This window comes from Platalea leucorodia (genome assembly GCF_965183815.1).
Source record: "Platalea leucorodia genome assembly, chromosome: 6".
Classification (NCBI taxonomy): Eukaryota; Metazoa; Chordata; class Aves; order Pelecaniformes; family Threskiornithidae; genus Platalea; species Platalea leucorodia.
The window spans coordinates 28,826,215-28,851,473 of record NC_138828.1 but is presented as its reverse complement, the minus strand read 5'-3'; the positions used below and the strand labels follow the sequence as shown (position 1 = coordinate 28,851,473).

The window sequence follows — 25,259 nt, the reverse complement described above, 5'->3', positions numbered from 1 at the left end:
GCAGCTCCTTTCCAGTTACTGTTCTCAACAAGATAAGCAGAGTGTGGCTATAGTTTCCCAAATGTAGGAACAAACAAAGAATGTAAACGCCCTTGCAAGACTACCTTAATGTTTCATTGGATTTGGCCTAAAAGAAAAAAATGTGGCAATGATTTTGCTACTACTCTTACTACAAGAAAAATCTACTAGTTAACAGTCCTGCAAAAACATGTGGGTCGTGTAGAATTGCACTTACTCTAATATCTAGAGATTGTCTAAGAGAAGTGGTTCATATGTTAAGGGATTAGAAAATTGTTCTAAGTGCCGTCAGAGTTTATGATCTCATTCCCAGACCTATTGGTCAGACTTGTCAATCATCTCCCATAATCCACTATTTCAATTAAAGTTGAAGGGAAAGGAAAAGGAAAATTACAGACACACATAAGATGGAGATGACCTAACTCTGTATTATTCAACTGCTTAAGGAGAGAGCAAAGCTAATTCACTGCTGACATTCATCGACTGGAAGATATTTCATTGTCCAGATGAGAAAAGCATTCACACACACAATTTTAAGCATGTGCTTAACACTCACTGCCTTTTAAACTAGAGAAAAAATATTAACTTGGAACTTAGTGCACTGCACACGCTGCTGTTTGACAGAGCGAGCTCACTGATTAAAAGGCTACCAAGACAGTAAGGCTTTTGTAAAGCCTTTTAACTATGTAACTTCTCAAAAGGGGACGACTTGCATCACACATTCAAGTCAAGTTCAACTATTCTGCAAATCAACATGAATCTGTATGAGCAAAGCCAGGAGTGCCAGCAGCCAGCTCATAGTACAGCCCAGCTCTTAAAATTACTACTCTGGTCTTCATTCAACAATATCTTCTGTGTCACACTGCACTGAGAATCTGTTTTTTCATAGAAATTGGAAGAATGGACCTTTTGGTAGCAAAATACTAGCATGTGAGTCCTAGGCTGCACTATACTTTCTAACTTTAGATAAATACTTCAGTTTAACTTTATTTCTACCACTATTTCCAAGCTAGCAGAATTTGTTATCTATTTATTAAAAGTTATCAACATTCAACTATCATCTGCTTAGTATTATATGAAAATAACAGATTTTCTGCACATAAGGAAGTGCTTGCTAGTCAATATAACCAACAAGTGTGAAGACAAACAAAAGAATGTGACCACGTTTCATTTTTATCTATGTGGGATTTTGTCTTGGTATCTAGATTTTAGTTTAGTAATTAATTTATTTTTTTCTTATAGGTCAAAAGTAAAGTAGTCCAGGTACACTAAAAATACGCTGACATCCGTATTAAAGTGGTAATAATTTAAGAATGTCTTCAAATTTTTAGATGCTCTAAATATTGAAATAAATCAAATAAACATAAAACCATAAATTGAAAATGTTAGGAACTGTTTTTAAAGCACATTTTAAAGTTGATAAACAGCATTTAAAGACGTGCTTGCATTTTTCCTTAGTCAAAGGCAGTTGCATATTTCTTTTCTTCCCCATGAACCATGACTGCAGGTAAGTCTACGTGGTCTCCTAAAAAGAGACATACAACCACCTTGCCAATACAGCTTAAAAAAAAATTCCACATCTCCCAAAATGACACTTTAATAATCAGATAAGTTTTGCACATTTGACTTATTTCATCAACTTCCATTTTTTGTGCTCATCTAAGTGAAGATTTCTGGCTAGAGTTTGTATGATGATGCTATTAAAAGTAAATCTCTTGGATAAAATGTGAATCATCAGTTCTATTCTATTCAATGTGGTTTGCAACTTGACCCTGTCCAGTCTTCCTGCACATGCAAAGAAAGTCATGCTACAAAGTGTGTCTTCACTGGCTTTTCACTCATACTTTGGTCACAAAAATTACTTAAATTATGTAGAGCAACAGCATCAGTGTTCGCAAGTACTGTGTACCATTCATGTTGCAATTGAATGCAGCTATAAAATACGAAGAAAAAAATCTCAGGTCTTAATGCAAATTTGTTTCATAATATTTTCTTATAATTTCTTGTGTGCTATATATATATCTAATTCCAAATATTTTTTCTTTTGTTGTTCCACAGTAGTCATAATGCTCTGAATGTTTTAAAAATAGGTTCCTAGCATTATCAGTATTGCTAAAGTGAAATAACTGATTATTACATCTTTTCATATAACCACTGTCAAAACACAGGTCTCATACTGTATATTATGCTATTAGAAACAATACATCCTTTTTGTTAGGAAAGAGGAATTAAAATTAAACTATTTTAATTTATTTAATAATTTAATTTATTTTAATATATTTTAATTTATTTAATAATTATTTATTTATTTATTTATTTAATAATTTAATTAAAATTAAATTATTTGAAACATCTGAGTGCTTTTATTCCTAGGGCTTTTGGGGAGGGAGGCAGAAGAAAGGATTGCATAATACGAACCTTATACACGACCATCTATTGCTGCTTAAACATGGTGAACAACCTATATCATATATTTTCCATTTGGTATTCCCTGCAAGTGCTTTTGAAGTTCACTAGGAATGTTAGTGCTTGTGAGAACAACAGACAGATAATACTGTTTACAGTCAGGGAGGGATATTATTTAAACTTCACCACCCAGATTTGCCAACAAACCTTAGCAATGCTGTGAAACAGGCCTGCTGCTTTGCTACGACCCCTCCTTATGGAAGGCTGTTCTGAACTGTGAGTTAACTTGGTAATGGCACTGAAAGATGACACTGACTTGCCTGAGTTAGCATCTCCTCCCAGTTGTGTTCAAGAATATGTCTGTCTGATTTATTTCTCTGCATTTTTGTCCCCAATTTCAATTTCACATTATTCTCCACTTGTGTTTCCAGTCTCTTTTTATTCTCTATTTATAGGTTGTACTAACAATGTATTGGCACTGTATAAATACCCAATATCAATAAAGTGTTTGTATCATGGGACTGAGTTAACAAAAAGTAAAAAAAAAAAAAAAAAAAAAAAAAAATCTGCAGAAAAACTTAGTTTGTAAATATACTGTCTAAAGTTACACACCACTAATATGCATTTCTCTCTGGAACCTATCAGTCACCATCAAATCTGAACATCAGACTTTCAGCTTAATTAATTACATTTGCTGCCTGTTCATGTAAAACTAGAAAAAATTACTTCAGAGCACAAACCAGATTGTACAGTCTTTTCCATGAAGCCAGTTTGAAACCACAGCTCTGGATGTAAGGTTGCATATTGCTCATGTGAACAAGCCCTAAGTAGCTTTAATCAACTACATAAATAACGGCAATGCTGACAAAGTCAGTGAACTCACCACTTGTCCGTCTCTCCCTGGAACACCAGGCACTCCGACAGAACCCTGGTGGGAAACAGACGCCGGTGTTTAGCAAATTAAACAGGTCATGAAACCTTTCATCTCTTAATACAGTACTTAGAAACGATGGTGAATGCTTGTTTATTGCGACTGCAATAAATTTTTCAAAAACTAATTTTTATCCAAGCTGAGTTCTCTTTTCAATTGACATTTTATACTAATTAGACATGTTCTCATGTTCACATTTTCATGACTGTCCCACTGTATGGCCCCTTCCAGAAACGAGCTTCAAGCTGATGGTTGTTTTGTAATGTTGTAGATGCTTCACAAGAAATGTAAGAATTTAACGCACTCGATAAATTTTGAGACTGATCCTACACAATCGAACATAGCACCTGAACAAAACCATTAATGCTTCAAGAGGGATGCTTCAAGCTCAATAACTGGTAGCGCCAATCTATTTTAAGGCTTTTAAGAGATAATCTGCAACAATTCAGCCTGACAGTGCAAATTACAGATACCTTTTTAAACTGCATCAGTATTACTGCAATCAAAATTTAAAAGCCAACACAGGCCAAGCAGAAGGAAGAAGGACAAAGAAGGAAAGCAAAATATTAGCATTGACTTGTGACATCGGAGGGATCTTTTTACAAAGCTCTCACACTATAAGTTTCTGTATGATAGACAATTTTTTTTGAAGGAACTTGTGTGACTGTTGGTACAGATGTTCAGTGAAAACCTGAGGTATGAGGAAAGCAGGAAAACTGCATGGGCTTACACAGCATTCTCCTCTTTTTATATAACAATGGTGTTGCTTAGCAAGAAAACTGAAAGCATTATTTTTATTTTTCATTTATAAACACCTTAACAGAATACAAAAACATGACAGCTATTTGAAAGGCTGGCACCCTAAAAAGAGGCCAGGGGACTGGGAAAGACAGAGGCTTTGTCAACAGTGAAATGTGCAGTTTCCCAGGACCCTTAAAACAAATAAGCACCCTATGAGTCCCTTCGTGCCCTGCTTTCTCTGCGTCCCAAGAATCAGTGCATGACATTTCCCCCTCTATTCATATTGGTTAGAGGTTTCACTAGAAATGGTTTAGTCAAAGGACACCAACACCGAAAGGGAATGCATCCAAAATGGATGCACATGTTTGTTAATAGAGTTGAGAAATCCCGTGAAACAAGAAAAGGACCCAACCCATGAGGGCCTCAAAAAACCTCCAACATTTGAATGCCCAGGAGGCTCCAGCTCATAGCAGAGCTGCAAAATCAGTAAGAAATAATACACTGGCATCGCAGCATATCTCCATGACCCAAGATGCTCTCCCCTTACTCCCAAAGCTTCCGCTTTGGCATTCCTGTTGCCTGTTTTTGCTGGATGCACGGTCACAACTGCTGGCCACTGCAAAGGGGCCCTAGTGAACATTTTCACATCTTTGTATAATTTTTCCGGAAAACTAGAAGACAGAGCTCAGGAGGGCATTAAACCATCAGCTTCAGTAAACTATCCTATTCATAACAGTTCCTCCTCTCAGTGACAATCTTCTATAGCTGCTGCTTTTTTTTTATGAGACATAGGATGTTAGAAGGTGTAAATAAAGCTGATCCCACCACGCCAAGTAAAAGTTTGTCAGATATGCAAAAGCTCATCAGCACATAGGTTTTGCTGATGCTGTACATGTAAAATAACCTCCTCCCTGAGGCTTAGGGTATAATTTTATAATGGCAACTTAGACATCAGTACAGCTTTACAATGTCATATTCCTGCATTGCCAAACACGAAGGGTAGTCCTCTCCTTCAGCCTGCAAACTCTGTACAGCTCACAGCTGACAAAATTCCACCAATTTATATGCTTTGGGATTACATTTTTACATATCAGCATGTTTTTCTTTCTTTTGTTCAAAAAGTTCCTTTTGAACAGATGCAAGCAAACTTTCACTTTAAAGAATATTATCTCAGAAGAAAAAAAGCAGAGGTGGCATCCTTCTCACGTATGTTAATACTACCTATTCCTTTCCTCTTTCTTTTTTTCTTTATACAGATTAAGCCTGTTTTATTAAATATCTCCCATACAACTTTTGAATCTTTTGAAATCAACTAGAAAATGACTTGCCTTGGTGGTGTGTGGGTGAGATGCTGGAAAAGTGCCACTTACTAGCTATTATTGCTGATATATCTAGGACTGTTTTAATGGTGTAATTCCATAAATCCTAAGCTCACTCCATCAAACTGAGGCAGTCAGCTTTAATGAGCGTAAATAATGCTGAAAGCATTCCCAGGAAGTCAGGTCTAGGGTTACCGAAGGAACAGGAAGACACCGGCAGACCACCTGAACACCGCCAACCAAGCACCATTTATCAGCAACACCTATGTCCTTTGTTTCTGCTGCTCAATTTTTTAGTCATATGGCACTGATCTACTTGAGTAAGGACATGCATTTAATCAGAAACTCTATCTCCCCACCTTTCACAATGTTTTAACTTTGGTTTCCTAGTCGTACCAGTGCATGAATAAGAAAATTATAGTGACCTTTTCACCTGAAAGTTAAGCAGACAGATTGAAAACAGTCTGCTCTGCATTGCTTGGACTTCCTATGATGGGGGAAATGAGAAATCTGATGTCTCACATTATATGGCTGCATTTTGCAAAAACAAAATTCAGAGCCTAAACTAACTGATTCAATGTAGTGTACGGTAGCCGATTCCATTCACCTTTTGTGCTCGCAGTTTGGCAGCAGGAGGAATAATCACTTTCACAGTATTGTTGTTTATACTATACCTTTTGTCCTGGAGGCCCCTGAGGTCCCTGCAAAGGGAAAACAATTCAATTAATATCATAACTCTAGCCAATTTAAACTGAAATGACCAATTAAAACTGTCTTATTGTGTAAGCATTCTGATACTGGACTGAAACCAGCTGATGTTTTATACATCAAGGAAAAGTAAAACTTTATGCTCAAAATGCACAATGGATCTTTTCTCTTCTCTTTTGGAACTGATCTAACTACTAACTGGAAGACTCAAATTTTCCCCCCTTCTAATCTTTTCTCTTCCAACCCATCTGTTTCTTCTAATACTGACAAATCTGTCAGCATTAAGATGACTGTGGTTTTTCTCCTTCTGAGACCAGCTAACAGCCAGTTGTGTGTGCACAGTAATATATCTGCTTGGCAGCATAAAAACAAGGTTTATGCAAACAAGTATTTTTAAGATAGAGAGAAGCACAAGCCTCAAAATCTCCTCACCTTCTAGGTATGAGCATACATGACTGTTTTACCCAACATGTGATCTGTGCCATCATTTGCAAGTTAAGAGAAAAAGCATTAAGAATTAACTTCAGAAATCATTAAGAATGCTCTTGGGAAGTAAAGAATCACCATTTTGTGCCCATGACCTGAGAAGGCAGGAAGAGATATCTCAATTCAGGAAAGCTTAACTGCTTAATGTCATAGAGGAGTCAAAGTCTCATTGATATTAATAGGACCCATTTCTCATCTGGCGTCTCTGAAGTACCCAGGTGGTTTATCACCACAGTGGAGAGGGGAGGCAGCAGGGTAATAGATCAGCCAACCATGTCTTTGACATTTTGGCAGTCTGTTTTCGTAAAAGCCAGACCATGTCCACTGCAGTTCTTACACACTTTTTTTCCCCATGTTCCTACTGTGGGTGCTGGTTCTATATCAAGCAAGGTGAATTCTGAGTCCATGAGGGTGCAAAATAAAAAGCCAGAACTGGAGAATCCAAATCCTTCTGATGTGTGAAAGAATAAAAGAAGAATTGATTGATATCAGAACTGCAATTATTCAGAAATTCATCTTGAACAAAAGGATTGCTACTTCGAAATGTGGGGCCAATTTTATTTTTAAGATAGTGTGAAATTAGGCAGAATCCTCACCTGTTGTTAGATGCAGGGCTTGTTGGAATATTACTCTGATGCAACTCTAAACTGTTAACATGGAAAAGCTCCACTGGTGGTAATTCTGGTCCTATATCCACTGATGTGGATGAAAACCTCTCAGTTTTAAATGTGGATTCATACATCTAACATTGGGCATCAAACCTTGCAAAAGGCTTGCATAGATCAGTGTTGCTTCTTGAAACTTTTACCTGATTGTCTCAGCAGAACTAGAGTCTTGTAAGCATCTCCTTTTGACTGTGGGAACAGGTTTTGTTAATGGAAAGCCACCTGTGAGGTGCAGGGTGACAAGTTTACTCCTTTGTCTTCAAAAGGAAGCAAAAGTACTCAAGCACTCAGCACTGGTGATGATCAGAGCAGCGAGTAAAGTGTTCATCTGCTTTTTCAGACTAGAGAAAAGCCCCCGAAGCCCCCTACATTTCAAAAAAAACCCCTGCTGTTTCAATCAGGTCGTCTTTTCATTAAGTGCCTGAGTTCTAACCCTAAGATTTGCTAGAGGCTGAGGACACCAGTAATACTGAATGTGGTAATTGAAGAACAGCCTACTTCTTAAGCATTGCTTGCAAACAGTCTCCAAGAAAACTAAAGATGGGGAAAGAACTAGATAAAACAAATCAAGAGGATGTTGGTAGGTGAGTGTGGCCTGCTGGGTAAGGAACCACAGATATAACAACATACTTCACAAACAGGTTTTTTTTCCCTTTTTTCCCTTTCTTCTTATTGGGCCTTTAAAATGAACCATTCAGAGAAAAGCAGCAGCAGATACTTATCAATAAATATTTTATACAATTAGAAGTTTTCCATTTCTGGTACTTAAGCCTTTACTCAGCCTGGCAATGGCTCTGGTGTCTCATGCCCATTGAGCTACCATGCCACCTGATGTCAAGAACAGTCCTCAACAATATGGCTACCTTCAGCACTATGCTCAGAAAACCAATTGCAGTTAAAAGCTTACCTAAAGTGATACGTTTCACAATTTACACACGATAACAAGCGCTTCTTATCCTTGGAATGTTCAGACTGTAAAACATGGCTGAATAGGAATAATTTTTCTTTAAAGCACTGGTCCCTAGCACTGGGAAAGAAGCTCAAAGCCACTGGAAACTTAGCAGCTCATCCATTGACAGCTCCCATCCCTCCCCCACATAAGCCTGCCAGCAGCCACTTTAAGTGGCAGAAAAACTGAAATTAAATTGCTGATAGAAAACAACTTCAAAGAACTGTAGAACACTCCAGAATTGCTGTAAAGTGCCTATTTTCTACGAGTTACCTACATTCTCTGAGCAAGGCACAGAATCACACTGGAGAGATAGAAATAAGCAAGTAAATACAATCTGGGAGAAAGAGACGAACATGAAGGGATAAAATAAAAAAAAAAACCAAGATTTAAGTTCATTTCCAGAGGTATAATTGATAGCTTCTAGAATAATCTATAAAGGAAATCCAATATCACTGTGCGGATTTTTTTTCCCTGATTATTCTACTGAACTGGGGAGAGTGCTGTGTTGCCCACTTGATGAACAGACAGTAAGACCAGCAAATAAAATCTCTATGTAGATCTTGAGACAGGAGCAGAAGGCAAGAAATATGTGAAGGTTTCCAACCAACTCCTTAGATTGTTTTGTTTTTTCTTTCTTTTTCTTCAACTGTTCAGTGTTCCATAACAGCTGCAGTGGTATACTGGCCCTGCTGGTTTCTCCAGTACAACCAAATGGATGCTTTGCAAATGCAGGCTCAGCTAAACGTCACTTTGGATAGCTCCTTTGCCACTGGGTCCAGGCAGCCCACTGCAGACAGCTGCTACCACTGCTCCCCATCTCATCCCCCTCAAGCCCAAAGCCTCTGCTCTGCAGTGGCCAGGCACGTATGAAACACATGGTAGTCTTCACTAGTTGGAGGCTCAGTCTACTACCACAGGTAATATCAGTCTTTGTCATTATCATCCCTGGGAATATGAAAGAGGTAAAACAAAAGCCTTTAAGACAAGAGCTATAGAATTCTTTCACCTCCTGCCTATATATATATATATATATATATGAATGATATCTACAACTGATCAACAAATCACTCTATAATAGTCTATGCAGATGATGTTGATAGTAACTGTCTTTTGCCTATATCATTGGAAGCTGCCAGAATTTCTGTGTAGGGATGCTCAGGATCAGCTTCTAAACCATTGGTGACTAATGTTAAAAAGCTCATTTTATAAAGAGCATCTAGGCTTCAGAAATTCCAATGAAAGTTCATGAAAACTGTTTGGATGAAGTGACTGCTTAGCATTTTTGAAAATTACACTACTTTTCTTTAAATTGACACACTGAGAAACTTCAGCTGAGACAGCTGAAAATTTTGGTTGTGAGAGTTGCCCAGAATAAGGAGATAACTAAATATAATAAAAACTAAAAATAGTTCTCACTGTTTCAGATATCATGAACACTTCAGAAGAACCCTTTACCATCATCTGCAATTGAGTAAACTAGCGAGGCAGCTATGACAAGCTATTGCAGGGCTTCACTGAATTAGGTTCTCATTTAAATAGCTCCTCAACAGCAGGATGGAAAAAGAAGGTGCGTTGCTCTGAAGAAATTCAACCGCTGTCTGTGTTTCTCTGGAGATGGAGAATTGTTTGATAGTTACTTAAGCACTTGGAAAACTGAGTAACCAAGGACAAACAAATGTTTATAGAAGTCTTCTATGCAACTGTGTTTTTTAAACGTAAAATATTTCCACTAAGAATGTCACTCTTCAAATGCTGTTTTCTGAAATCAACAGAACACCAGAGCTTGTATCATATCAAACCTTGGCATCATAGAAATGATCGAATGAAGTTGGACACTTCAGTCGGGCCTTGACAAATAGCTATCTGGAATAAATAAAAAAAAAAAAAAAAAAAAAAAATTGAAAGGACTGACCTAAATGTAGTTAGAACAAATGTTTTGAGTCCAGAATTCTTCCTAGACCTCCTGTCTAATGTTACAATTATATTTTCCTTTTAAGCTTACTCTGTTCCTTGTGCTTTAGAAAAATAAGAAATAATTCTGCCCTGTAGAGGTTAAAGTTGCAGTTCTAAAGCACGGTAATTCAGAGTGTGCTATATTAGCAACAGCCTCTCAAGGTGTTTTTGTATTCAACTTCTAGGGACTCAGTTGCTAACATTTAAAGAAATGTATCAAATAGAAAGTTTGGGCATTTTCAATTTGCAGGTCTGGGGCAGCAGTAATGATTTGCTCTACAAGGTATCAAGAGTTCATGGAGAATGAGCACAAACACCAAATGAAAACGCCTAACAAAAATATAACGAAAAAGTGAATGCTTTTGTATACTGGAAAAGTTATACAGCAAAATATGTCACAATGGTGCAATACACTGTCATACAAAAACTCTCTTATTCCAAAGCTTTGCCAAAAAAAAAAAAAAAATCCAGTTTTTTTAAACTTCCATACTTCCTGTGTAAAGTAAAAGCTCTTTTTAACTAGAAGGCCTCTAGGAGGTACTGTGTCTATGTTGCTATGGGACAAAAGAGGTTCCAAGACTGTCCCTGAGAACAGATATTTCCCCTTTCATGCCTATAAGAATCATTAAACACTTAGAATAGAACCATAGAATTGTTTATATTGAAAGAGACCTTTAAGATCATCAAGTCCAGCCATAAACCTAGCACTGCCAAGTCCACCACTAAACCAGGTCCCTAAGCACCACATCTACCCGTCTTTTAAATACCTCCAGGGATGGGGACTCAACCACTTCCCTGGGCAGCCTGTTCCAGTGCCTGACAAACCTTTCAGTGAAGAAGTTTTTCCTAGTATCCAACCTAAACCTGTCCTGGTGCAACCTGAGGCCGTTTCCTCTTGTCCTGCCACTTCTTACTTGGGAAAAGAGACTGACTCCCACCTCACTGCAACCTCCTTTCAGGTAGTTGTAGGGAGCGATAAAGTCTCCCCTCAGCCTCCTCTTCTCCAGACTAAACAACCCCAGCTCCCTCAGCCGCTCCTCATACGACTTGCTCTCTAGACCCTTCACCAGCTTCGTTGCCCTTCTCTGGACACGCTCCAGCACCTCAATGTCTTTCTTGTAGTGAGGGGCCCAAAACTGAACACAGTATTTGAGGTGCAGCCTCACCAATGCCGAGTACAGGGGGACGATCACTTTCTTACTCCCACAAACCAATTTCTTACTAGTTTCATGGCATAAAGAACTTAAGAAGGAAGCCTGAACTAGCAGATGTACATGAAGAGGAAAGCACAGGTTTCATACAAAGTATTAATCTGCATTTCAGTGGAGCCTGTGTTTTACTCACTGATCCCATTTTCTCTGTGTAACAGGCACACAATGTAATTCTGAAAACATGTTCCTGCATGGTTGAGGAGTGTTTCATAAAGATTGCAATTTCTAGAGTACTATATTGAAATGTGCAATGCTTTAGCGTTGATGAATCACCTAGATAAAAGAAAGACCAGCTAAGAAAACAGATTAACTATGATGGGAAACCTCATATAACTTCTGATTAAGCAGTGCCCCCCTCCTATGCTATCTACCTTAAGTGATGAAAAGAGCGGCAGTAACTATTAATTAGTGCTCAGGCAGAGCTTCTTATCATCATTCTCTTAGTCGTTGTTGTGGCAGCCATTACTGAAGTACAGAGGTTACAAAATGCCAAAGACTATTTTTCCGGCGATTTCCTGCAAGTTAAGGCAAATGCAATTGTATTGGGGACAAAAAAAAAAAAAAAAGAATAGTTGCTGCGAGAGGCACAGGCTTAAAATTTCCATTTCATTTGCTTGTTCTTAGTAAACTCTTGAAGCTAAACGGCTTAAGAACAACACCTTATAAAATTTACTATGAACATGCTACCAGAATGAAACAAAGAAGGTTGCTGCAGAACTCTGGCCATTGAAAACAAAATCACAATTAGTAGTTTCCTGGAGGAGCTATGAAGATTCACACCAGCCGACGATCTGGCCTTGGCCATTGGCCTGAAAGGCTGAATTGAAGCCAGCAACACTTCCCAGTCAGTTCTGCCTGGTCCCTGTGAGTTCACTTTGTTCATTTTAACCTAAGATGAAAAATTAATATTAATTCATTTTAAAGATGTGACATTTTGCAGACTTAACCGTAAGGTTACAATTTTCCACTGTCTTTCACAGAAATGGCAATATCCTTTGGAAGAACATCCTCCTTATCCTGAATAACTAGTAAAAGCCGTAACATTAGGTCTTATTTTCTTGAACAGATGCCCAGCAAGACTGTATAAGCACAAAACTACTAGTTTGGAAAACAATATATCTTAAAGCAGAGGGATTTTGCATTTGGGTTAATCATTATAGTATAGATTTCTTTTGCAAAGAGACACCTTTACCTGAATTCTGTGGTTATTGTGGACTGTTCTGTTCAAACAAAACATCTGTAAAATTACTTATCTGTTTTTAAAGCCAATTTTGGGGGATCAAATAGTATACAGGTTTTTTTCAGTGACAAGAAGTGGTTGATTCATACACTGAACATGTTTAAATTTACTTCTTTTCCAAGGAGCTGAAAACATTGCACATTTTGATCTTCCAAATTTTTATTACTATGGACTAGTTTAAAATACATTAAACATGAAAGCACCAAAGCCTCTCCCACATGGAAACTGGAAACAAAAACACACCATGCACACCTTCTATCCTATTACAGTTTATGAATCCGAAAATGTCGATCTATCACTGTCATCCTTTGAGATTTCCCATCACTGACTTGCTTTAAGTTCTCATGAACAGTTTGCAACCAGAAATCCTAGCTCTTGGGTAGAAAAGAATCACAAATTCATTTATGATTCATTCTGAAAATGAGAAGATAAAACAGAAAAACTCCTGTATGGTATTTAAGGGTCCTTATCACCAGGAAGAGCAGACAAATATCATGGGAAGAAAGATGAATTATGAGAAGCAGGACACAACTTTAACTGAAAAGGTTGAAAAGCTAAGGAAACTACTGGCCTTCCCTCTTGCATAGGATACATTTTGCTAGTTCCACATAACATTTCAAAACTTAATCCCTTTGGTTGCCCGACTGCTTGGCCTCCCTCTGAATTCTCTTAATGCTTTCTGCACAGAGGAATGATACCTTCAAGTCTTGTAGAAAGTAGATCTGCAGGGCTTTCAAGTGCCGTGGAAACCAGACACAAATTGCAACTAGTCATTCTTACATTCCCTACTAACATAAAAGTTGCGTAGAGTCACACCTTTCTAACTTAAACCTAAGCCTCCATCTCACCTAAAAAGAAATTGAACTCCCTTGGCTCAAAGAGAAAACAGACTCTTCCTGACACAGCAACATATAGAGCCAAAAATACCTTGCAAAAAGCTCTCCCTAACATCTCAACTGCAAGGACAGGAGAGCAATAGAAGCACACTGGCACTCCAATAATCTGGAAAGATTTTCAACAGGGAGTGAGAGACCCCTGTAAGCAACAACTAGCTTTCCTACACCTCTCCTCTCACCACTCTGCCCCAACCCAACACATACTGACATCGGAAATGGAGCAAAAGAAAAGCCATTCCCTGTCTTCAAGGCAAATTTCCCTTGTGCACCTAAGATAGGTTGAGCTCTCTTGTGCCAAAGCACAACTCACACCAGAGAACTCAAACATTGTCATTCTTTGTACATGGTCCAAGCAAACCTCCCCTGCCTGAGAGGGAGAAAGGTTATTACTGCCCTCTCTCACCACATCATCTGAAACATGATTTTATTTTTCTTTATTGACACAGAACTTAATTTAAAATAGAGAACATGGCAGCAGATTCTCAGTTGGAGTAAATTGCCACATCTTCACTAAAGCTACTGGATTTCCTATTTCGTTGAAAGGAGAATATGAACATTCCCAGAACTCCAAATGCATTAAAATTATTTCAACTTTTTGTGAATCAAGGCACACATTGTTTGAGTAAGTCACAAGTTACTCAATGTGTGTAACAGGCTTGTGGTATGTTCTGAGATGCAAGCTGGAAAACACTGTTATCTCATTATCTACTATCTCATGCTCTTCAAGAAATTTATCCCACTTCTTGTAAGAAGAGAAAATAGAAAACTAAGTAATTTCAAGCTGTGCCATTGTTGGTTCACAGGTTAAAACTGAGTTTACCAGCTCTATCAATAACCTGTGCATTCATCTAGAAATACCAAGGCATGTTACTGAATACAGGTGTTAAGAATGCTTTTGAAAGAGAAAACTTCTGTTCCCGTTATTATAATCTAAAGGTCAGGCTTGCAGCTCTTCTTCACTTGAACAGCACCATGGGATTTAAAGCTGCTGAGAGTGTGATCCTATAGGCTACAAATAGCCTTCAGCTTCCACAACCTTCAGCAAATACATCCAAACTGTAGGGATTGTTTCACAGCATCTGGTGCTCTCCTTGGCTGTATTCTTCCTCCATCCTGGATGAAGAACTAGAGCACACGCCACAATACTTGCTTCTTACTGGAAAGGGCCTTGGACATGTGGTCAAGTGGGAAACCACAGTGCACCCCAACAAATGGACCTCTGGGAGACCAGGACTGGTAGCACTTTATGGGACCCATTGACTTCACAGTTTCAATTTCACCAGGAAGCTAACTCGGATTTCGGACTCTTGGTGTGAAACAAAGGCAAGTCCTTACAAAAGAATTCCTGCAGAATTAACCTAGAAGCTCCTCCGGGCAGAGATCTCCATTTTCATTTACTTTGAAAAGATAATATGTGGATAATGCAGAAAAAGAATATCAGGTAGGAAAAGGCCTGTGTTCTCCACAGCAAACTATACCTCTTTTCTCTAGCAACACAATTTTACAGCACACTTGTTGGGAAAACAGCCATTTCTGCAGTAGTGTCTCAATTTCCAATATGGAAATAGAGAAATATCCGAGTGCAGAAATGCGTGATGGAAGATGTCAGAAGGAGCTAGACAGTACCTGAATAATTGTAGCACTTCCCATAGGGAAGAGAGTCTGGAAATCTGTACTGGCATAAAGAGTATGTCAGAAGCACCAAGAAGAATAAAAAGAAATTAATTGCCTCCCTGATATTCTGATGCTCTTTACTTGACCTATACACAACCTAACATTTAAGCCGCAGACTGACTTTTAGGGCAGGCATTTGGAGCTGGAAATTCATGTAATCTGGTATCTTTCTCTAAATCAAGCTTGCTGATTTGATTTTTAAAACACCTTTTCTTCCTATTTAAACACACCTGCATTTAGAGAAGCAGATCAGTAGCAGTTCTTTAGTTCTTTACCAGTTCTTCTAACACACAGATGGTTACTGTAGAGCAGTGGGAATCTTCTGAACACGGAGACTAAAAGGTGATGGACTATGTTTTGCTTTAAAAGCCCTCAGGGATTCTGTGACCCTGAAGATCTGGTCTTCAATAGAAGGAAGACACTGTTTCAGAATCTGAGTGAGTTTTGTCCAGAGGTCAAACAGGACAATATTCCAAATAAAACAAAACAACACGAAACAAAAAACCTCCCTTCCTAGCTATTGCACCCATTACTAATAGGCCCTCAGAAACTAAAAGGACAGAACAAAAAAGAGCCCGGAAGCATGCTAAAACATCGGTGGTACCTTTGGGAGGCTCTGATTTTGATTTCGTTAAACCATTATCTCGAAATGAAAAAGTACAGGCCTGTAACTGCCTGATCACAGCAGTATTTCCGAGTCTTAGAATGTTAAATTTTTCTTGCAAAAGATATTGGATTTTGTCAATTCACAATGTTTTGTAATTTGTCAAGGTAAAATATCATCACACCTCTTTAAAACTTCATAAATTCGAACAGATAGCAATCATATCTGCACTGATTGCTGAGCATATAATCTTCCTCCTCAGAAGCATTCAGGAATCAAAACCACATGCCATGGGCTACAATTCTGTCATCTCTCATAAAAATAAGAATCACCATGAGTGTTTAGGGAGATCTTAAGGGGAAAAAAACACTGCATGTTTCACAGTTCTGGAAATATGTGGCAGGCAGAAACTTCTGATGCCTTACCCTGTGGCTGAAGCTGATTTACAACCAGTGGAGCTTCAATTTGCTTCCAAATGAATAGGGTTAATTAGTTCCTGATGCAACAGAAAACATCTACTCCCATATCTGAATATTTGTAAAAAATATATTCATTTGGATGTTACATTCTCACACACACAGAGGAAATAACCAAAACCTCAGAAGACGAGAATATTCAGAGAGTTTCAGTATGCTATGCTGTTTCTTCACTGTTCCATCAGGCAAAGGGCCAGAGCTCTTGCCACAGAAACAGTTGTGATTTTGGCCCTTAAAACAAGTCGATGGTTCTTGTGCTGCTCAATGGTCTCAAGGTGGAAACAGCTCAACTTCAGAGACAGTGATAAGTGGGGGCCAGGAACAGGGAACACCTGGCTTGGCTCTTTTTTGCTTTGCTGTGCCCTTAGCTGTTTTATTTCCCTCTACTTCTGCAAGCTTAAAGAATAAGTTGGCCTTATATGACAGGTGACTTTATGTAAAAAGAGGACGTTTTCTTTCTCATGTTTTCTTCACAAATGAGGCTTCAAATAGTCTGTGACAAAGGAAGGTTAGGAAATACAGAGCTTTTTGGAATTTCACATTTTAAAAAGTGTATATGTCATGTATCTGTTACAGTTTCTTAGCAAACTGGAAGAGAAGAGCACTTACTGTCAGTCCTTGTTCTCCTGGTTTTCCTGGCTCACCCTTAAAATAAAAAAAAAATTAAAAAAAAAAAAATGTGGATAATTTCAGTAACATATCTTGAATTCAGTTTTCTACCTAATAATAAAGTATCTTAAAAATTCTATTATTAAACAGGTATGGCAGCTGACTGCACATTAAATATATTACTTTTTTGCTTTTTAAACTAGTAGGCCAAATCTCAGAGATTTTAAGAGGCAAAGTACTATATCACAATCACGTTATGGTATAGTTCTTGAGGTGACAGTTAAGTATTGGTGTCCTGACTCTGTCCCTTGGTTCCAAACATAACATTCCATTCCAGTCAGCGGTGCTAAAAGACACAGAGAAAGGTTATTTTCACATATATGCTGAATCCCACTGTTTACATATTCCAAAATTACTGCTCTGTGTCATCACCTCAGTCAGCAGGCATAACTTACCGTTGCAAATTATCGTGTTCCATAAACCCATGAATATTGGTATTTTGAAGCCATGCAATAATCACTCAGCTGTTAAATACCTGGATTGGCTTTCAAAATGGTAACATCATTTTTCCAATGTATTCTCTTTCTGTGGGCACAGCTCTACATAAAGTCAGAATCTATCTTCTCCCCTTTCTTCCCATATGAACACATACGACTCCACTGTCTTTAGAGACAGTCGTACAATATGGGCTAAAAATACCCATCCAAAAAACAGAGTTCCTATCATTTCAGTGATCTGCTTTATAGATCACTCCCTTGTAAACCCAACAGAGCATAGGGCAGTCCATCTGCTGTTGTATCAGCACAGCTGCAGGATCTTCTTTAGCAGCTTTATAAAAGAAAACCTGTCAAAAAACTGATGAGAGCTGTTCTGATGTTGATCTTGGCAACTGAATAGAATCAGGACTGCTTCTCTGGGTATGTGCACATTGCATTCAGAAGCAAACACATAGCACCTGCAAACACACCAAGATACCCAGGAGAGAGAAACCACACAGGCATAGGTTTCTCACAGCTAATTGCCCAAGCTTGTTGGACTTTTCAGCTCACTCTGAAGCCTTGCTAACTTACATATACAGCAATCGCACAGCATGAAGTGAGCACCAAGATATCCCCACAAAAGCTGGGAAATTTCAAGAGTTTGTATCATATTCTATTGTCTTATTACCAGCAAAAAACCCCATTTGTCTTTTACTTCTTTTTAGAGATGTTAAAGTTTCAAAGTCTTTGTGCTGGTGTCTGTGCAATGTGAAGGGAAAGCACCTATTCTAGGTATCACTCTGTAGGAAGGCAAGTATGTTCTGATTCCAACAGGTTCTTCTGTTGACATCCAAAGAAAGACTTAGCAGAAGGCTGCACAACCGTTTCTTACACCCTACTCTTCCTTGGTGCTCTCTCTGCTGGCAATAGGCCCAAGAGCATTTCCCTAACATTTCTACCTCCTCAGCTCTAAAGATTTCCTGCCCGAGAAACCAACACATTCTCATCTCTAGAAGCTTTAAGTATCTGTTAAAGGATGCACGCTTCTGGGACGCAAGGTGGTGATGACACAGATGGAGACGTGTGGGCACACATGCTGCTCCTCGACCCTGCTGCACTGTGGAAGAGAAGTAACGGTGGCTGCTGGAGTTGCTCCCTGTGGCTTGCTACCTTGGCTGCCTGACTTTCTCAGGATACACAGAAAGTGTATGGGCATGGGGGAAAGCAAGAGCCAAAACATCATCTTATAGCTCTGGTGATTGTAAAGCTCCTTGCTTGAGAAGGACAGGCTGGGAGAGAAGCCCCTGCTTTGTCTGGCACTGCAAAAGAGGAAATGACTGCCTTCTAATGGTGGCTGGCCACTGTAAGGACTTCCTCCTATAGCTGTGTGATGCTGCAACCTCCCTACTCATTACACAGTGTTGCTATTGTTTTGTTGTTCAGCTCTTTCGCTCAAAGGTCCATGCAAGCCTTTTAAAAGTACAAAGCTGTCACTACCTCTCGGCTAAGTTTTCCTTTTACAGCTCTCCTGCTTGACTGTGTATCACATAGCCATGGAGGAACAAGCCTTTTGAGGATCAGCAACATTAACCTGAGGGTATAGGACAGTAGCAAGGAGCAGGATGGTAACAACAGTCTCTATCTGAGTGAGTGCTTGTTTGTATCTGATTCTAAAGCAGTATTACGAACTGATTTTCCATAATGCTATAGGGCTTAAGATAGCCACAGCTTAAAAATCTATAAAAAGAAACTCTCTCTTGCCATCTAAAGTCAAAAACACTACAGAACTATTATAAAATGGAATGATCTCATTGCATAAAATGCATTACTTTCCTGTTATGAGAAACATTAATGTTTCCTTTGCTAAGAAGCACAAAACTCCAAGCAACACACAATCACGTTGTAATCAGCAACACCAGCAGATTCTCCTAGCCTCTTGTACGTGAATTATAAAAACTGTATCACTGCAGTCAGAAATGGGTTCTGGTTTCAGTCTCACCCTCACTACATCAAACCAGAAGCAACTCTACTGACCGCTGTCAATTTTACCACATTAAAAGAACACAAGGGAGGCCCAGATGAGGCCTGAAGCCTGAAGTGCTGCAGGACTAACAAGAAATGAGTAAGTGGCCAAAGTAAAGCATCACACTGGAAGCAACAGACTTTTAATATCATTCCATAACCTTGAGCTAGAACTTATAACGGCAATGGTGGTAAAAAAAACCCCAAACCACAAAAAAAACCCGAAAACCCAACAACAAAAAAAGCAACCCTAGAGTACTACAGGCCTTAATTCCCAAGTCTTGCTGGATTTTCACAGGAAATTTTAGCAGAGCCTTGCTATTATCATCATGTTATATTATATTTGTACAGTTAATATGATTTCAGATGAGGCAACCTCAATAGGGCCAGAACAGGAGTATAGATATTTTCTTTCTTGGTTTTACCTAAAAAGGCCCTGCAGGGAAATTTTAATGCCTTCCTGTCCCAACCCTACATAACGAGCTATGCTTTTTCTTCAAAAAACCTGTTTCTGTTTCCAGTGCTGATCCTCACCCTGCTAGTTCCCTACGTGCGCTCTGGGCCACGATCATTACTTATCGTGGGTGGGGGGGTGTGTGCATCTGTACATGTGGCATTTCGGTTGTCACCTCTCCTTCCCGTCTGTGATTCCGTTTCCACACTGATAACACAGTGGTATTCATGACGAAAAGAGAGATGCTTGTTTCGAAAGAATGAAAATTAAGGAGGCTACAAAATATAATACCAAAACCATACTCATTTTGCTGAGGGGGAAAAAAAAAAAAAAAAAAAAAAAAAAAAAAGTCCTGTGTTTATGCATCTGTTTAAAAAGCATTTAAATCATCAGGTCACAAAGTGCCAAAGGCGGTGGGTCTGATCCTGTGCCTAGAACAAACAATAAGCAATATACTGGATTCTGCTGGTTGTTCTAATGAAATACGGGGGGCAAGCCAAAGAAAATGGTACTGTTCTACTTGTGTAAAGATGGCAGAATCTGACTCCAAACTTCATCATACTTTGGGCAGCATTTAGCAGTTTGTTACCTTAATTCCATGATTTTTGAGGCTAAATAATTACGAAGCGAGAAGTCAAGCCCAGCCATGCTATGATGTCTCAAATTCAGCTTTATCTCAAAGTCTGAGTAGAAACATTTGCTACTTGTGGAGTGGGGCAGACCCTCCTCACGCAGCTATTAAACATCAGTGAGCAACTGAGAAACCTTAGAAAGTGCGGGGAAACTGTCAGGGGTGGGAGGTAAGGAACCTAGGTGTTACTCTTGGCCCTGTTACGAACTTGCTCTGTGTGTGAGGGACCTCAGGTACACCATGAAATCTGCCTGTGGTTCAGCTTCCACATGCCTTACTTGCCAATCTTACCTCAGAAAACATCTTTGAAACTGAGCTGGCACGCACTTGAGAGGAATTTGGACACTGTGACAGCAATAGACTAACTCACCGGTATGCCAGGCATCCCACGAGGACCATCTTTGCCAGTATCTCCTGGAGGACCTCTGGGTCCTGGTGGCCCTGGAGGCCCAGGGGGTCCAGCTTGTCCTTGGTCCCCCTAAATTAACAAAAAAATTCATCAGAAATTTGCTTTAGAGGCATCAGCCACACAGAGATACATTCATTTACCCAGAAAAAGCCCAAGACAGGCTGGAAGAAGCAGCCATGAGCTGGACACTGGCTTCTTCACTGCTTATGGCAGAAACTGCACTTTGCCTTGAAGACCAGGAGGTTGTACCTGTCCAGTGCAATCAGCCACAGAGCAGAAGGCTCAAATTCTAAACTGCTTGTCCTACCACAGGACATAAGCCAAAATTTGGGGTAGCCTTGCAATATTTTACTCATCCAGTTTTCCAGAGCAAGTAACTGTTTTCAATAAGCAGCTGTTCGCTTCACGATTGGCATAATCATAACAAAGCTGAGGTAAAAAAGAAAAGTCGTGTGCAAGAATATACAGTTTGCACAACGATTCTCCAAGCCCATCAATGATGCATGGATAGATTTCAAAAATGAGCATAGAAAATAACAGCTTTTCCACAAAGTTGTACATAATTTTTCATCTGTTTTGGGGAGCTGTTTTATAGTGACAATTAGCTAACTCCCTTAATGGTTTATACCTATTAATTTGTGAAATCCAATTTTCAAGAGAGTTGCCAAAACATATTACCTTCCCCTTTAAAAAAAAGACACCAAAAAACGGTGCTCGAGTTATTTAATTTCCAGCACATCACTGCAAACCACTGAAAAAAGCTGACTGCACCTTAAACATGGATCATTTAGCAAAGCTACCCATAGCCTTTTAGTTGTTAATATCATTAACAATTGCTTCATTCCAAAACATTTTCAAATGAACAGTCTGCTATAGGAAGGCATCTGACAAAAAGGTACAGCAAAGAGTAAATTGAATGTAAAGAACCACCAGACCCCAGTGAGATGAAGCACTACCTTAATGAGGCGGCGTTTAATGAGCTGCTGATCAGCAGAGAGAAACCCATGATTGATTTTAGGGAACACCATCTGATCAGGCAGGTGAGGTCAAAGGTTGAAGATCAGAGATGAGAAAATTGAAGAATAGACATCAGAAGGCCCGAGAAAGAAATAAAGACATATTCATTAGACTTGTAACAGCTAAAATAATATAAACCGGTGCTTCTGCCTGACAGAAGCTGTGCATTCTGTTTTGAAGAAATTGACCTCTACTGTACAGGACATACCACTTTATGAATTAATTCTATACAATGACCTAACTGTAACGTTTTTCTCCCCAGATTTCCTGTGAGAATTCTTCACTTGTATTAATTTTTTCATTACCTGGGTTTAAAAATGGGTATTTTTATATGCTGTTCTTTCAGCAAAGCTTCTAGAGACAAAGCACCAGTTCAACTTTCAGTCAGATTTTCTAACCAGCATATTGTGCCATGAAGAATGGTGTCATTTTAATAAGGACGGGAGTTCCAGCTTGACCAGATTGCTTCAATCCTTCCTGCTTAATTTGCAAATGCGCTTTGAAAAAAATCTCTATGTACAGATTAAACCTCTGAGCTACAGACAAATCTCATCTGAAAATAAAATACTGACCAAGATCACACGGAATGTGGGTGCTGCCGGGGGTAACACCGTACACAGTTACAGATTTGATCCCATGCTCTGCATCAGGAGTACTTGTACCACCGCAAAGGTGGTGAGGGTTGACTTAGGTCCACCATAAGGATTCATTGGTATCCCATAATAAAAACGATTTTTCATGTGCACTTCTATGCTGATACAGAGAGACCTGACTGAACAGGTACGTGTCAGCCACAAACCTTGACGGTGAGGATCTGATTACTGTGCAGAGCAGCGACTGTGGGGAAGCCTGGCAGACCCTAGGGACACAGCATAACATGGTACCAAAACAGCACAACACAAACATCACAGAGACAATTTACTAACAGACAAACAGAACGAACACTATGTTTAGTATACCCCACATTGCCTACTGACAGGAAACAGCCTCTCTGTCATATGGGAAACAGAATTAGGTTTGCACTACACTGCAGATGCAGGTTGTTATTTAACGACAAGAATATCAAGAGATTTTAGAAGGAGCAGTCCCACAGAGGTGACTTTCCTTAAAATTACAAGAAATTGTTATGATCATTTGACAGTTGTTAGACTATCAGCCAGCGGATGACTGAGCCATTTGCAATAAAAATGTGCTACAGCACTTTAGGAGAGCTACAGAGAAAACTTTGACTCTGGATTGCTGCAGAACTTGACAGCAGTGACGGTGGATTTTGAAACCCTTTGTATAATTAACATCCCGCTCCTCACGTTCTGTTTAACATATGACACTCAGCACATAAACTCGTAGTACATACACAATTATAAACACTGAACAACAATCTACTGCTAGATCTTGGGTAGTCCAGAATGGCCAAGGTCAACGTTTTCAAGACATACATAGCAGCATTTTCATATACAGGGCAAAATTTTTCCCCTCAAGCGCTATATGCTACATATGGTTTCTCATATCCTACTCTACCAATATGTGCAGAACTTGTACTGTACTGGTACCAAAAAGAAGAGTGTGGTAATCGTGGCCTGCTGTGACAATACAAGGGGCGAATTTTGCTCTAACTTCAACACCTTTCTTGTGTTGCCTTGCAGGGTGTGAATTAGACCTTCTGATAAAGCTGAAACCTTATACAGTTGAGCAGTGAACTCCTGAAGAAAGAAATCCCCAAGTCCTCTCCTTGCCTTTAGCATAGCACACTGCCTGAAGCAGAGGCTTGTTCAATGGCTGAGAGACATCAGGCTGAGGAACATAGAATAAAATAGCCTAGTAGCTCTAAGCTCCCTACATGCATACATGCACACATGCCGCCTCTATGAGGCGGAGCTGGTGGCACAGCCCCTCTGTGAGGCCTGGAGTGTATGGCTGCAGGGTTGCAGCTTGGCACCTCCAAAAGAGAAGGCTGTGCCTGGCTCTGGCTGCCAGACAAGGTGGCTTCCAAGAAGTCCTGCATGAAGGCTCTGCTGGGGCAACCCACGTCGCCACAGTGCAGGAGCCCTTTGCAGCCCAGGTGGAAAGCACCGGCAGGCAACGGCAGCCTGCCAGGTCTCTCAGCTGCAGCAGATTCTTTTAGCGTGGCAAATATTTGCTCTATTCATCTCCACATGCAATCACATCAGAGATCCTCTGGATCACAAAGACCACACTGGTCTTTACAAAAAAAGGCAGAGTAATTTTCTGATGCATATATGTCCTTCACTAGCACCTTTTAGTTACATTCAGCAGCTTTATTCCTGATATACACCCATGAGACGAGGAAGCTGAGACCCTCTAAGTGGATCCCATAAAGCCAGTGGCAGTTTTACCAGCCTTTCCACTTCGTTCTGACGAACCGTGGTGTGGCTAACTGCATTGCTCAGTGACCTGAAGTCTCCTCTTTAGAAACAAATAAAAAGAAAACAAAACCAAAAAAGGCTAAAACTCCAAACATTTAAAGAAACTCACTCCTGAGACACTGCTAAGACTGGAATGATACATCATTTAGAAAACAGATGTATCAAATTTGCATTTATCTTATTATGGAATATAAGTTAAAGAAGTTATTAGATGGTAACATGCCAGAATCTTTACATCTGTGACTCATTAGCCCTGCTGTGCACATGGTCCATTCCTCTTCTAGATAAAACTACAATACCCGTATAATGGAAATGAGTACAAACAAGAAACCTACAAAAGAACTAAAATCTGAGTAGCAAGCAATAAACTTTAAATCTCATTTATTGAAAAAAGGGATAAACAGAAAATCTTTTAACAACTTCATTTTTACTCATCATCCTTTAGGATTACAGCACAGTAATTTCCAGTTACCTCTAAATGTAGTATATTTGCAATTTGACATTTTAAAAAGTGGAAACTCAAAACTCATATTAGGTTTGATTTATTTCATCTTGAACATGAAGGAGAGCTGAGAATAAATTAAGAAAGTAGTTTAATCAGAAAATATACTGGTTTACCATGAAAGATTTTTTTTTCTTGAGGAGAAATGAAAGAATTTTGAAAGTTCTGTGTAGCTCCACACAAAAACATTTACATAGAGCACTTCACAGTCCAGCCCCAGCATTCTCAATGCTTCCCAACACCACACAGACAAGAGTAGCTATCAGTACTACAGTTTTCTGCCTATATAAGCAATGCATGAGAAAAGGGGACAACCCCATTCTTCCATCAGCAGCTTAGTAACTTCTTTCAGCTTGTTCGCAAGTAGGACAAAGCTTTCTTTCCTTTGCTCAAAGCAGGCATAATCTCAGACCTAATGGTCGGAGACATGCAATGCCAGCTTGGACCTGGATCATCTCCCCATATGTAACAC

The 25,259-nt window shown here is 39.3% G+C and overlaps 1 protein-coding gene across 1 annotated transcript in view; it reads right to left on the bottom strand.

Moving 5' to 3' along the window:
• COL25A1 (collagen type XXV alpha 1 chain) overlaps positions 1 to 25,259 on the bottom strand; it is a gene marked incomplete at both ends in the record, with an annotated part of 322,903 nt that overhangs the window by 69,927 nt on the left and 227,717 nt on the right. The window contains 5 exons of the mRNA XM_082315013.1: positions 3,308 to 3,352; positions 6,090 to 6,116; positions 16,890 to 16,925; positions 20,846 to 20,953; positions 21,841 to 21,912. Of these exons, the coding sequence (XP_082171139.1) occupies positions 3,308 to 3,352; positions 6,090 to 6,116; positions 16,890 to 16,925; positions 20,846 to 20,953; positions 21,841 to 21,912 (288 nt within the window). The remainder of the gene's footprint in view (positions 1 to 3,307; positions 3,353 to 6,089; positions 6,117 to 16,889; positions 16,926 to 20,845; positions 20,954 to 21,840; positions 21,913 to 25,259) is intronic.